This window comes from Corticium candelabrum, chromosome 3 (assembly GCF_963422355.1).
Source record: "Corticium candelabrum chromosome 3, ooCorCand1.1, whole genome shotgun sequence".
NCBI classification, from domain to species: Eukaryota; Metazoa; Porifera; class Homoscleromorpha; order Homosclerophorida; family Plakinidae; genus Corticium; species Corticium candelabrum.
Window position 1 is genome coordinate 7,291,036 of NC_085087.1, and position 10,000 is coordinate 7,301,035.

Sequence of the window (10,000 nt, forward strand, 5' to 3'; positions counted from 1 at the left end):
TCTTTGATCATATCGTTACCATTCGTCTCACATCGTGTTTGTTCGTCTTCTCCATTCGTCTCAATCTTTTGCTCCTGAGGACTCGAATCGTTCGCTTTCCTAAAGTACGGAGAACACGTCGAGGTGAAGACAACACTCGAGTCGCTACGACTCGAGGTGATTGTCGAGCTCGAGTTTGAGCCGATTTGGCCACCACTAGCATCTCTACCGTCATCGTAACGTACGTAGTTGATACTCGCAGACGAACCGAATGCATCCAGGTTGCTATCTTGTCGCACTTCTGGTTGTGTGGACAAGCTGGAGTCATGATTAGTGGAGTCACTGAAGTTTGATATCAAATGGTTTGTAGGGCTCGTCACCATCCATTCGCTACGATTTTCTCGTCCGCTCCAATACACTTTCGATTGACTGACGGAATCGTCGCTGTCTGTGCCACTGATTGGTTCGGTGGACGATCGGACGTGGACGTTCTCGTTCGGACTCGATTCCTTGAGGTCGCCGTCGTCGGAGAGACGACGCTTCTTTTGTCGCTTCAGTTCTCTCTCTTTCTTTCGATATTCAGGGTTTGCTCGTTTTGCTCTCATATACTCTCGCTGCCGCTCTCGTTCCCGGAGTCGATAGTCGGGTTGTTGTCTCGCCTTCTGGTGTCTTTCTTTTCGTTTCTCTCTGATCCTCGCGGCATACCCCGGGTCTAATCGGCGTGCACGCTGTTGCTCACGGTGACGCGCTCGCTCCTTTTCACGAAACGCAGGATCTTGTCTCGCACGCTGCATTCTCTCTCTCGTCGACTTCACTTCGGCCGCACGGAAATTCGGATCGGCTCTCTTAGCCCTCATATACTCCTTCGTCGACCGTCTCTTTGGTTTGCTACTCTGGATGACAGACGGTGATTGTATTGCTGTGCTGGGATACGTGGCGATCACTTTGGGATACGTGGTGATCACATTGGGATACGTGGTGATCACATTGGGATATGCGGTGATCACCACAGCTCCTGTTTTAGCCAATGGCAAATACACCCGGCCAGCAGTCACAGTGTTGGTAACCGCCGCTGTTTCCACCGTGAAACCACTCGACGTCACGACCGGACTCGGACTTACCCACTGCGACAAACGAATGCGTTCCGTTTCCAGATTTTCACACGTTTTCACGTCTGGTTGTAACAAACTCGGAATCTCACGATCCCGATCGGTCACATTCGCTCTCACATAGTTGTACACGGGCTCACTGACACGCTCGGGGACGTATATCGGCGCGTGCACTCGATATGGAAACACGGGTGTACGTGGCAACGTGCTGCTTTCCCATGGTTTCAAATCGTTCGCGTTTCGCCGTCCATTCTCAGTTGTCGACGTCGATCCGCCTTCCTTCCGAACGACACTCGGAGTCTGTACATCGTCGGTGTACACCAATCCTCGCATATTCGTCAAATGATGCTCCAAGGACAACTGAGTGTCTCCCTCACTCGCCACCACCTCCTGTTCTCTACCACCTCCAGCCCCACCCACGCATTCCTCTGACTCATTCGATGTCTCATCTTTCGTTTCGAACTCCGCTCTTGTCTCTTTCAGACATTCCGACCGTTTTCCGGTGTCAACCTTCTCCTCCTTACACTCAGATCGAGCCAGTGACGTCGCCTCTTCGCTGCCAACGACGATGTAGAGGTTCTTTTCGACGGGAATCTCCTCTTCGCTGCTTTGTGGTCGATATCTCTGCGGCTGACTCGTTTTGCGCTTTCTGCGTCGATTTCGCTCGTCGTTCTCCAGACTGACACCGAGATTTACGTCTTCTGAGTTGCTGCCGCGGTTGTTGAGTTCGTCGTCTGCCTCCTGACGCTCCACGGCTTCCGTACTTTCTCCTGCTGACGCCTCGTCCCCCATTCGGGGGCCCCGTCAGAGTTGTAGTGTAGGGATGCTTAGCGAGAGAAGAGAATGAATGGTAGAGGCTAGAGCGCTCGGTAATATTGCAGTGAAAGCGAAATATCAGAGTAAACAGAGAATAATTGGTATCAACGAGAGAAGATGTAGCTTCGCGCGCTCTGGTCTGGAAGTTCGAGGCTACATGATTTGTGTGTACATGAGTACATACCCAATTTATTGCTAAAATGTTTGATAAGCGATTTGAAAAGGGAAGCTATGGTAGAGGCAGCACAAAGGCAAACGAGCAGCCACAAATATTTTTCTTTCTTTCAATAAAATTTTTGATTGATTTCTATGAGTCGTACAATACAAATAATAATTAAATATTATTACACATCAAGCAAGTCAAGTCACTACTACAAGTTGATCTGACAGACAGCTGAGAAGTAAGTGAAAAATTTAGTAATCGTATCATGTTCGGCCGCTATTTCCTGTCTAACGAAATAAAATAACTTTGTGCAGACGTTACAATCAGTCATTGATATTGCAACTGCCAGAGCTTGTTACGTCTCTCTTCTATTATCAAACCGTGACGAATTTAGGATATCCATGTGGCGATTCTGCTTGTGTGATCGAGCCCACTTCTTTGCTCGATAAACAACGTCAGCATGTTTTCTCTTTATTTGCATTCGTTTCCACGCCTCCAACTTCAACTTCAACGAATTACCCTCACAGTCGTCGTTCTCATCACCTTCCTTCACATTTCCAGTAGCACATGGTACGGCATTAGTCTCATCAATGTTGTCACACACAGAAGAATCACCCGTTTGCTGTTGAGAAACTTGAAAAAGTTGTGATCGTCTTGACTCTTCGGTAGCCGTGACAACATAATGTGGGTGTGATCGGTCTGTGTCACTCATCCCTGCTGGATGCAACAAATCGCCATCTACGGTCCCCTGAAGAGATGGCACGTTTACTACCATCGAGTTGTGCCGAATCCCCCAAGCATGCTGACTTTCCAAACCGTCTGTATATGTAGAATAACGTTGGAATTCGTTGCTGTGAGTTCCAGATGTTCGTTGGGCAGCCATGTTTGTTGCTGGTTTGTCTTTGTTGCTTCTTCTAACTCTCTGTTTCTGTACATAGAGAGGGTCTTGTCTTGCTCGGTGATACAACTCGCGTTTCTTTTCTCTTGTCTTCTCGATCCACTCGGGATTCTCTCTCGCACGTCGATACACTTCTCTCTTCTTCTCTCGCATCCTCGTGACCCAGTTGGGATTCTGTCTCGATCGGTAATAGATTTCCTTCTTTTTCTCTCGTGTTTTGTTGACCCAGTTGGGATCCTGTCTCGCTCGGTGGTATAACTCGCGTTTCTTTTCTCTCGTTTTTTCCACTGTCTGTTGATCCTGTCTCGATCGGTGGTATCTTTCCCGCTTCTTTTCCCTCTCCCTCATAACATACTCCGGATCCTGTCTCCGTGCATGGTATCGTTCACGTTTCTTTGCTCTCACGCGCTCCATGTAAACTGGGTCGTTCGCATTCATCCTATATCTTAGTCGTTTTAGTGCTCGTCGTCTAGCAAGCGTTGCATCTTCTCCTGGTCCTGCCGCTGAAGCATTCAACGTCACTATTCCTACAATTTCATGTTCAGGAAGAGTACATGTACCACGATGAGACGTCTGGTCGTCACTTTGCTGCGATGCCTTACCCATACCTGTTGCAACTCCAGCAATGCGAGTAGGCTGGCTGGCAAACGGCACAGGCATGACCGTAGAGTAAGTCGCCGATTGAGAACAAGAACCCGATCGACTCGTCTGCTCATGCGGATAGACTATGACCGACATCCCGACTCCATATCTCTCATTTCCTTGATTCTGACAACCTTCCTTAACCTTCGACTTCGTCGTAGATTGCGAACGTCTACTGCCCGAGCTTAAATCGTTCTGAATCACTGCCATAGTTTGATGCATTTTTGACACATACAATACCGTCCCCTGTAATTCGTTTTGCTGCCACTGTCTCATTATTCCAGACAACGCATAGCCACTGAAACGATTCGATGCTGCAGTCGGTGGTCCCGAAACATTCGTGTGTCCACTCTGACTATGTCTCGTGCTGCTACATGTGCTTACAGACCCTACAGTTACGTCTGAGTCCACAACGGAACTCCTACAGCTCGTAACAGGCTGTTCCCTCCCACAGTTTGTGACAGACTGTTCTCTCGTAGAGCTCGCACAAATCGTCTGTTTAGCATTCTCAGTAGTCATCAGCTGGTTTGCGAGTATAAAGTCGGGGTGCCGCCCATTCAACCACAACTCTGGATGCTCAATCTCACAAATCTGTCCTCGATCACCGACCTCCTGTGTTCTCCCACTCAGACCAACTACTCTGCTTATTGCCGACTCGTCGTGCAAATAGCCACCAGAGACAGACTCGTTAGCAATCATGTTGTCTGCATGCTCGCTTCCGGCTTGTAATATTTGTCTAAATGCAGACAGACATCCGGTGGGTGAGATGCTCCGCCCACTGTGGCTCCTAGCGCCTTGGTGACTCGGACGCTCATTGGGCGGCATTCCAGATCCGCCTGACACATGAGCGATATAACTCTCTGACAGACCGACCGGCTGTTGGACACTGAGACCAGATGCTTGACAATTGTCGCGCTCTTGCAGACGTGTGACGACGGAAGTATCGCCGTTCGCCTCGTCTGTGACGTAACGCCTAGGTTTGAGACTCTTGCGTCTTCGACTCGAGCTCGACGACGCGAGATCTCGTAATTGCGCGTTCGTTTCGGCCAATTCTGTAGTCATGACGTCCGCCGACTCCCGGATGTGAGTGTTTGCTGAAGTTTCTGCTTTTGTGGAGGTCAGATGAGTGAGTGACAGCTGAACAGAGTTAGTCTCGCGTAGCCAGACCCTCTCCGCCTACACAGAGTGGCAGCAATACGTTGCCGACCGTCTCTACTACAGTCTTATACGGGCAACAACTTATGAAATAGGAAAATCCCGTATGTCACAGTGCTGACGGCGTTGCGACAGCGACTTCCGACTGTTCGCAATGACGCTCTAAACGGTTGTCGTTGATGCTGCAGAGAAATAATTTTTTAATTGGAATAGAAAATCAACTATCTGTTTTGTTTAGTTAATTTTTAATCATTTAATTAGTAAATTATTGATATTAATTTGACTTAGTTTAGTTCTATGTATGTATGTAGACTACCGAGTCAAAAATATTTGTCTGTCTATTTATCTTTTATTTCCGTCGTCCGTCCGTCTACACTTTCGGTATAGTGTACCCTCTTAGCTTTCCAAACGTCACTCTAGGTCACGTGATACGTAAACTGAGATCTACATCAGTCAGTACCCACTGACATCAATCAGTCTTATCTGTACCTTCTCACAATGCACGTGACAGTACGTCTCGTTCTGTTTCTCGGCATTTTCCTCATCGGCTGCTCTGCTTGCAGTCCAGAGCGACACGAAGACAAACAGGTCGCAACGCGTGCTCCAAAACGTCATCTGTTGGAGCAAATGAAACACGTGGTTGTTGGTGATTGGTCCGTTCCTGTCTTTATCAAAAAGATTCTTCTAGTCGTCGTGGAGAACTACGGCACTCTCAACGTACACATATCGACCTACAACAAAGCGAAAAGCGAACTACGAGACATTGGCGACGCAAACGTAGTTGTAAGGACGTGAAATCAAATACTTTCTTGTTGATCTGCATGCATGCGTGCTACCTATTCTCTCTTCTGTAGAAAAATCTTGATGTCCGGATGATTCGAGCGAACAACCAGGAGTACGCCCTTTTGGAACAATACGTCGATTTGGCGGTCACACGCAGCGTGCTGGACAGCGCAAGAGCATGAAACATGACAAGGAATACTAATTAGCTAGCTAAAAGACAGACAATGCGTGTCTGCAAGGAATGCGTGCTGTTTTGCTTCTCTTGATTAGAATCTGTTGCATGATACTGCAGGGAGCGTATAATATGAATTTAGCGGACAAACAACAAGATGCAGACGACATTGTGTAGCCATGCAGGAAGTCAGTAGATCACAATTTTGAATCGGCGCTCCACGAGTCTGGGAAGCCGAGGCTAGTTAGAAAGGAATCGAAACTGACACTCTATACTAAGCACCGGCCATCCTAACTGCAGTCTAGGCCTCTATGCTATGCTTAGAGGGTGCAGGACTCATGTTGTGCTGTCAATTTTTAGTGAACAACCTCACGCCAGTGAAACTAAAACTTGTTGCATCAGACATTGTATAGGGTTTCTGTATTCTTCTGACTTCCTGCATGGCTACACAAGCGCGCGCGCGCGCGCGCACACACACACACACACACACACACACACACACACACACACACACACACACACACACACACACGCACGCACTGGGCGCCAACACAAATGCCCCTCCCTAGTTCGAGTGTTTGTGACTGAGTCCCCTAGACTTTCCCGGCCGTCAGCGCCGCGTGCATGTTGCGTAATCGCGTTTATACGCAATACCGTCGTTGTTTTGTCTGTTCACGTCTAACGAACACTGCAGAGACGAAATGTCGAGTGTTTACGAGAAACAAAACGTGTAATGACTGCAGTGCATGTGTTCACTGCATTCTCATGCCGGTATAGTCACTATTACAAAAAATTCACGAGTTCCGTGGAAGACACAGAATAGATAACAATTACAGATGATTTAGATAACTAGACAATCAATGTTATTGTATAATAATTAATTAAGTAAAGGGTTAATTGAGTTACATTGTCCTGCTGTCACGTGAGAATGCTGATAGCGAGTCAGTCAGTCAGCTAGAATGCCGTCGAGCGCGCTGTGTCTCAGTCTGGCTTTCGTGCTTCTCATCGACTGTTGCAGCTGTGATGACAACGCGGAGAAAGAAATCGTATCGGCAATCTATCTTGACACAATACGCATGTATATCGCCAAGATTGAGAAAAACACCGACGTGACTGTCGGACCCGCTTTGCTCTCTCAGTCGCAGACATGTGACTCTAGCACTGGATGCGCGGGAATATCGGTGAGCAACGTGTACGCGAATTCCGTGCAACTAAATCGGGCTAGTCTTTCTTCTCAGGTCAATTTTAAAGTCGACAGTCTGACTTATTACGAAGAAAACGGAGTCGAGTATGATAGGATTAAAGGGCGACTTCAAGTCAAACTGCCTATCTTGAAGTTGAATACAATAGAAAACAAGCGCAAGTAGCCATGCATGCAAAACAGCTAGAGCTACCAACTACCCTACAAGTCGATAGAGATGTTGTAGAGAAACAGAAACGTATGATTGTAGAGTTTTGGTGGTAGTGAAAGCGTAATAGACAAGTTTAAACGTTCAATTGCAACTATGAACTGCGTCACATTGTTTATGTTTGCAGCAGGAAATAGAGGGATATCACCAAAAGATCCAGCTAGACGAGCTAGCACGTGACCTGTCGCTAGAGTGTAGTCCAAATCCGATGCAACATTTTGTCAAGCGCGTCTGTAATACTGGCAGAAATCTAACCGTGCCGTTGTTCCGTATCGTTTACATACGCCAGCTTTCTGACTCTCTTGTGCATTTCTGCACATTCCCTGCCAACATTTTTTCCGGGGTCTCATTCGTTTCAATATTTCCTGAAACAGATTAGGCTAATTTAGCCTTTCCCAAGCACGTGTTTCTCATGTCAACTACCGCCTATCTATAATAAACAACTCTAGCTAGACGAAACCTAGTCATTCCTGCTTTCACATCGAGTGACAATGGTTCGACTGTCTGCGCTAGCATTGTCTATCTTTTTGCTACTCACGTCTGACTACATCTTGCAGTCTAGCAGCGAAGAGCAAGGGAAGGAGCCACCAGAAAGTCACCGCACCAAGCAGTCCTTCCGTCTAGGACAAACCACAATCCATATTTCAAACCGAGAGGGAGGCATTGTCAACATCAGTCCATGCCAGCTAGAGACAGCCGGCTCATCTAGCGTGAACTCAACAGCGAAACCGAAGGTATTGACTGCTCTGCATGTGACTTTGTCTAGTGAATGACTTTGACAAACTCTGTTTTCCTAGACGAAGAATAAATTCGAAATATCGGAGGAGCTGATAGAGTATATGCTTTCCGAAATGCCCAGAGAGACACGAAAACAACTCTCAAAGCTACTCGGTCGAGTGAACGCTAGAGACAAGAGCGCTAACTGAAATACAAAACGTATGAATGACGGGACCTCTGCCTAGGGCATTCAGTCATTGTAGTGTGTACCGTGACCTTTGCTGTCACTATTACGTAGTACGGGGATGAATACAATGCTGCACGCTTCTGGATTGCGCTTAACTTTAGCAAAGCTGAATAAATTCAAACTTCAACTGGAAAATTAATTTATGCACGACTATCTATTACATTTGCATAGAGATAAGAGATAAGAAGTATACCGCCAGTTGGCAACGCAGTTGGATACTAATTGTTAGTTAGGCAACAGTTGCTTACTTGATATGCATGTGGGTCTGTTTTGTTTGTGTTAGTGTTACACAACGGTTGATAGTGAAACGGGTCTGTTCTGTTTGTGTTACCGTTTTGGCAGGCGGTGACTAGCAGGAAAGCAACAGGAAAGTCGCAAACGTGTCTGAACGCCATTGTTTCGATTCCTGTTTTTGTGCCTGATATCATGCATGATCATATCTAATTATTCTCAGATGTAGACGAATGGGCTGGTGAACGGACTCTAGGAATCTTGACGCACGTGACTGTTTATACTGAGTGTCACGTGTATCGCACTCATTTCCAGTAGTCGCAAGTGACAGAATCATGTATCGACATGCGGCATCTCTCGTGCTCCTCTACTTTCTACTCGTTCCCGCAAGAGCCTGCAACGGCAACAAACGGGAAGGCGTGACAACAACCAAAGCGTCCGTCGTCGTAAAAGAGATGAACGTCAACGTGAGGGTAGAAAACTTTGAACTTTACGTTGTGTCCAACGAGGGAACCATCAATATCAATGATGCTGATGATATCGATTACGAAGATGGGTAGTACACGTATCGATTAATTAATACAGAAAAAGACGTGTAGAAACATAGTATTTTAATGCTGAAAGTAGATTGTGAGTGTTATGTGTTAGTATGTCACGTGATACAAAACTAGAGCGTTGCTGGACGCTTAATTAATTAAGGCAACAATGTTGTTGATCCTAAAACCAGCCTAGGAAATCAGGAAACGCGCTCTGTAGTGTGAAAACACAGAAAGTACGACGTTCGTCTGGCACACAGCCCGTTGCTTGATCTAATTAAAACAGTCCCCGTAGGGTATTTACTAATAGCTAGATGTTTCCATGCACTCTTTATATTAGCTCAGTTCGACCACGAAACGTGTGCAGCGTCTGAAGTAGTAGAATACCATTGATGCGAGCGACGACGCGGCTGCTGTTGTTTATTGCCGCCATTGGCTTTCTGGAGCTCGTGCCGTACGCGTGCGCAGACTCAAAACAAGAAGAGGACAACGACGATGAAGAAGCTGATGCCGAAAACCACTGCGTTTCGATGTGCATGAACATCAACCTCTACAACAAAGGAGGAACTGTGAACAACTACGCTTGTTCGAGTTCCCAGCCCGACACCGCACCAAACAGCTCAGACAAATCCAATCGACATCAAGAGACCAAGCGCGAACGAAAGTCGAAGGTAAAGATACTCGATGTCACGGTAACCAATGATTTACTCTGCCATTTCGTTGCAGAAAAGAAACGGGAAGCGTCACTGAAGCAATAGCGGCCTAACGTTCACAAGATTTAGATATTCTTGACGAAAATGACTGATGACATTTGGACGGATTGTTTTTCCGTTTAGTTTAGTTCTCTAGGAATCTCATAGAAACAGTCGTGTTGATTCGTGGAATGTACACCAAATACACTACAATGATATTAAATGACCAATCACACTGATTAATAGTCACGTGACTATATGCAAAACGCCGTTTCGGTGGAAGTCGTTCCGGCCTAAGTTTAGAATAATTCTGCTATCAATCAGAGCTTGTCAGATTGCTCTCAAACGCTCACGACTCCATATTCTGACCTCAAAAATGTAGTACCCGGCACGAACACCTTCGTGTGTCACTTTCAGTTTACAACCTACCAGCACACGTGCAGCCTGACTG

At 46.6% G+C, this 10,000-nt stretch overlaps 5 protein-coding genes across 5 annotated transcripts in view; 3 read left to right on the top strand and 2 right to left on the bottom strand.

Annotated features, from left to right (window-relative positions):
* The window catches only part of LOC134176918 (uncharacterized), a 2,295-nt gene extending 291 nt beyond the window's left edge, over nucleotides 1-2,004 (bottom strand). The window contains exon 1 of the mRNA XM_062643602.1: nucleotides 1-2,004. This exon is cut by the window's left edge and continues 291 nt beyond it. Within this exon, the coding sequence (XP_062499586.1) occupies nucleotides 1-1,880 (1,880 nt within the window). The 5' untranslated portion in view covers nucleotides 1,881-2,004.
* Nucleotides 2,005-2,174: 170 nt separating this feature from the next.
* LOC134177441 (uncharacterized) lies at nucleotides 2,175-4,833 on the bottom strand. Its single transcript, XM_062644221.1, has one exon. It carries the CDS (start codon nucleotides 4,667-4,669, stop codon nucleotides 2,423-2,425), a length of 2,247 nt encoding a protein of 748 aa, XP_062500205.1. The 5' UTR covers nucleotides 4,670-4,833; the 3' UTR covers nucleotides 2,175-2,422.
* Nucleotides 4,834-5,138: 305 nt separating this feature from the next.
* LOC134177316 (uncharacterized) lies at nucleotides 5,139-5,873 on the top strand. Its single transcript, XM_062644092.1, has 2 exons — nucleotides 5,139-5,545; nucleotides 5,617-5,873. The coding sequence occupies exons 1-2, from the start codon at nucleotides 5,261-5,263 to the stop codon at nucleotides 5,725-5,727; spliced, it is 396 nt and encodes a 131-aa protein (XP_062500076.1). The 5' UTR covers nucleotides 5,139-5,260; the 3' UTR covers nucleotides 5,728-5,873.
* Nucleotides 5,874-7,540: 1,667 nt separating this feature from the next.
* On the top strand, nucleotides 7,541-8,229 carry LOC134177165 (uncharacterized). Its single transcript, XM_062643914.1, has 2 exons — nucleotides 7,541-7,860; nucleotides 7,924-8,229. Exons 1-2 carry the CDS (start codon nucleotides 7,618-7,620, stop codon nucleotides 8,050-8,052), a joined length of 372 nt encoding a protein of 123 aa, XP_062499898.1. The 5' UTR covers nucleotides 7,541-7,617; the 3' UTR covers nucleotides 8,053-8,229.
* A 963-nt stretch (nucleotides 8,230-9,192) lies between these two features.
* Nucleotides 9,193-9,774, top strand: LOC134177332 (uncharacterized). The gene is made up of 2 exons (XM_062644105.1): nucleotides 9,193-9,528; nucleotides 9,584-9,774. Exons 1-2 carry the CDS (start codon nucleotides 9,250-9,252, stop codon nucleotides 9,605-9,607), a joined length of 303 nt encoding a protein of 100 aa, XP_062500089.1. The 5' UTR covers nucleotides 9,193-9,249; the 3' UTR covers nucleotides 9,608-9,774.
* The last annotated feature ends 226 nt before the right edge of the window (nucleotides 9,775-10,000 follow it).

What these genes read in the sequence shown, in the direction of transcription:
- LOC134177441 (XM_062644221.1), bottom strand. Translation starts at nt 4,669, where the DNA reads ATGACTACAGAATTGGCCGAAACGAACGCGCAATTACGAGATCTCGCG.
- LOC134177316 (XM_062644092.1), top strand. Translation starts at nt 5,261, where the DNA reads ATGCACGTGACAGTACGTCTCGTTCTGTTTCTCGGCATTTTCCTCATC. An exon ending in TTGGCGACGCAAACGTAGTT is followed by an intron (nt 5,546 to 5,616) that starts GTAAGGACGTGA and finishes TCTCTTCTGTAG; the next exon opens with AAAAATCTTGATGTCCGGAT.
- LOC134177165 (XM_062643914.1), top strand. Translation starts at nt 7,618, where the DNA reads ATGGTTCGACTGTCTGCGCTAGCATTGTCTATCTTTTTGCTACTCACG. An exon ending in ACTCAACAGCGAAACCGAAG is followed by an intron (nt 7,861 to 7,923) that starts GTATTGACTGCT and finishes CTGTTTTCCTAG; the next exon opens with ACGAAGAATAAATTCGAAAT.
- LOC134177332 (XM_062644105.1), top strand. Translation starts at nt 9,250, where the DNA reads ATGCGAGCGACGACGCGGCTGCTGTTGTTTATTGCCGCCATTGGCTTT. An exon ending in AGCGCGAACGAAAGTCGAAG is followed by an intron (nt 9,529 to 9,583) that starts GTAAAGATACTC and finishes ATTTCGTTGCAG; the next exon opens with AAAAGAAACGGGAAGCGTCA.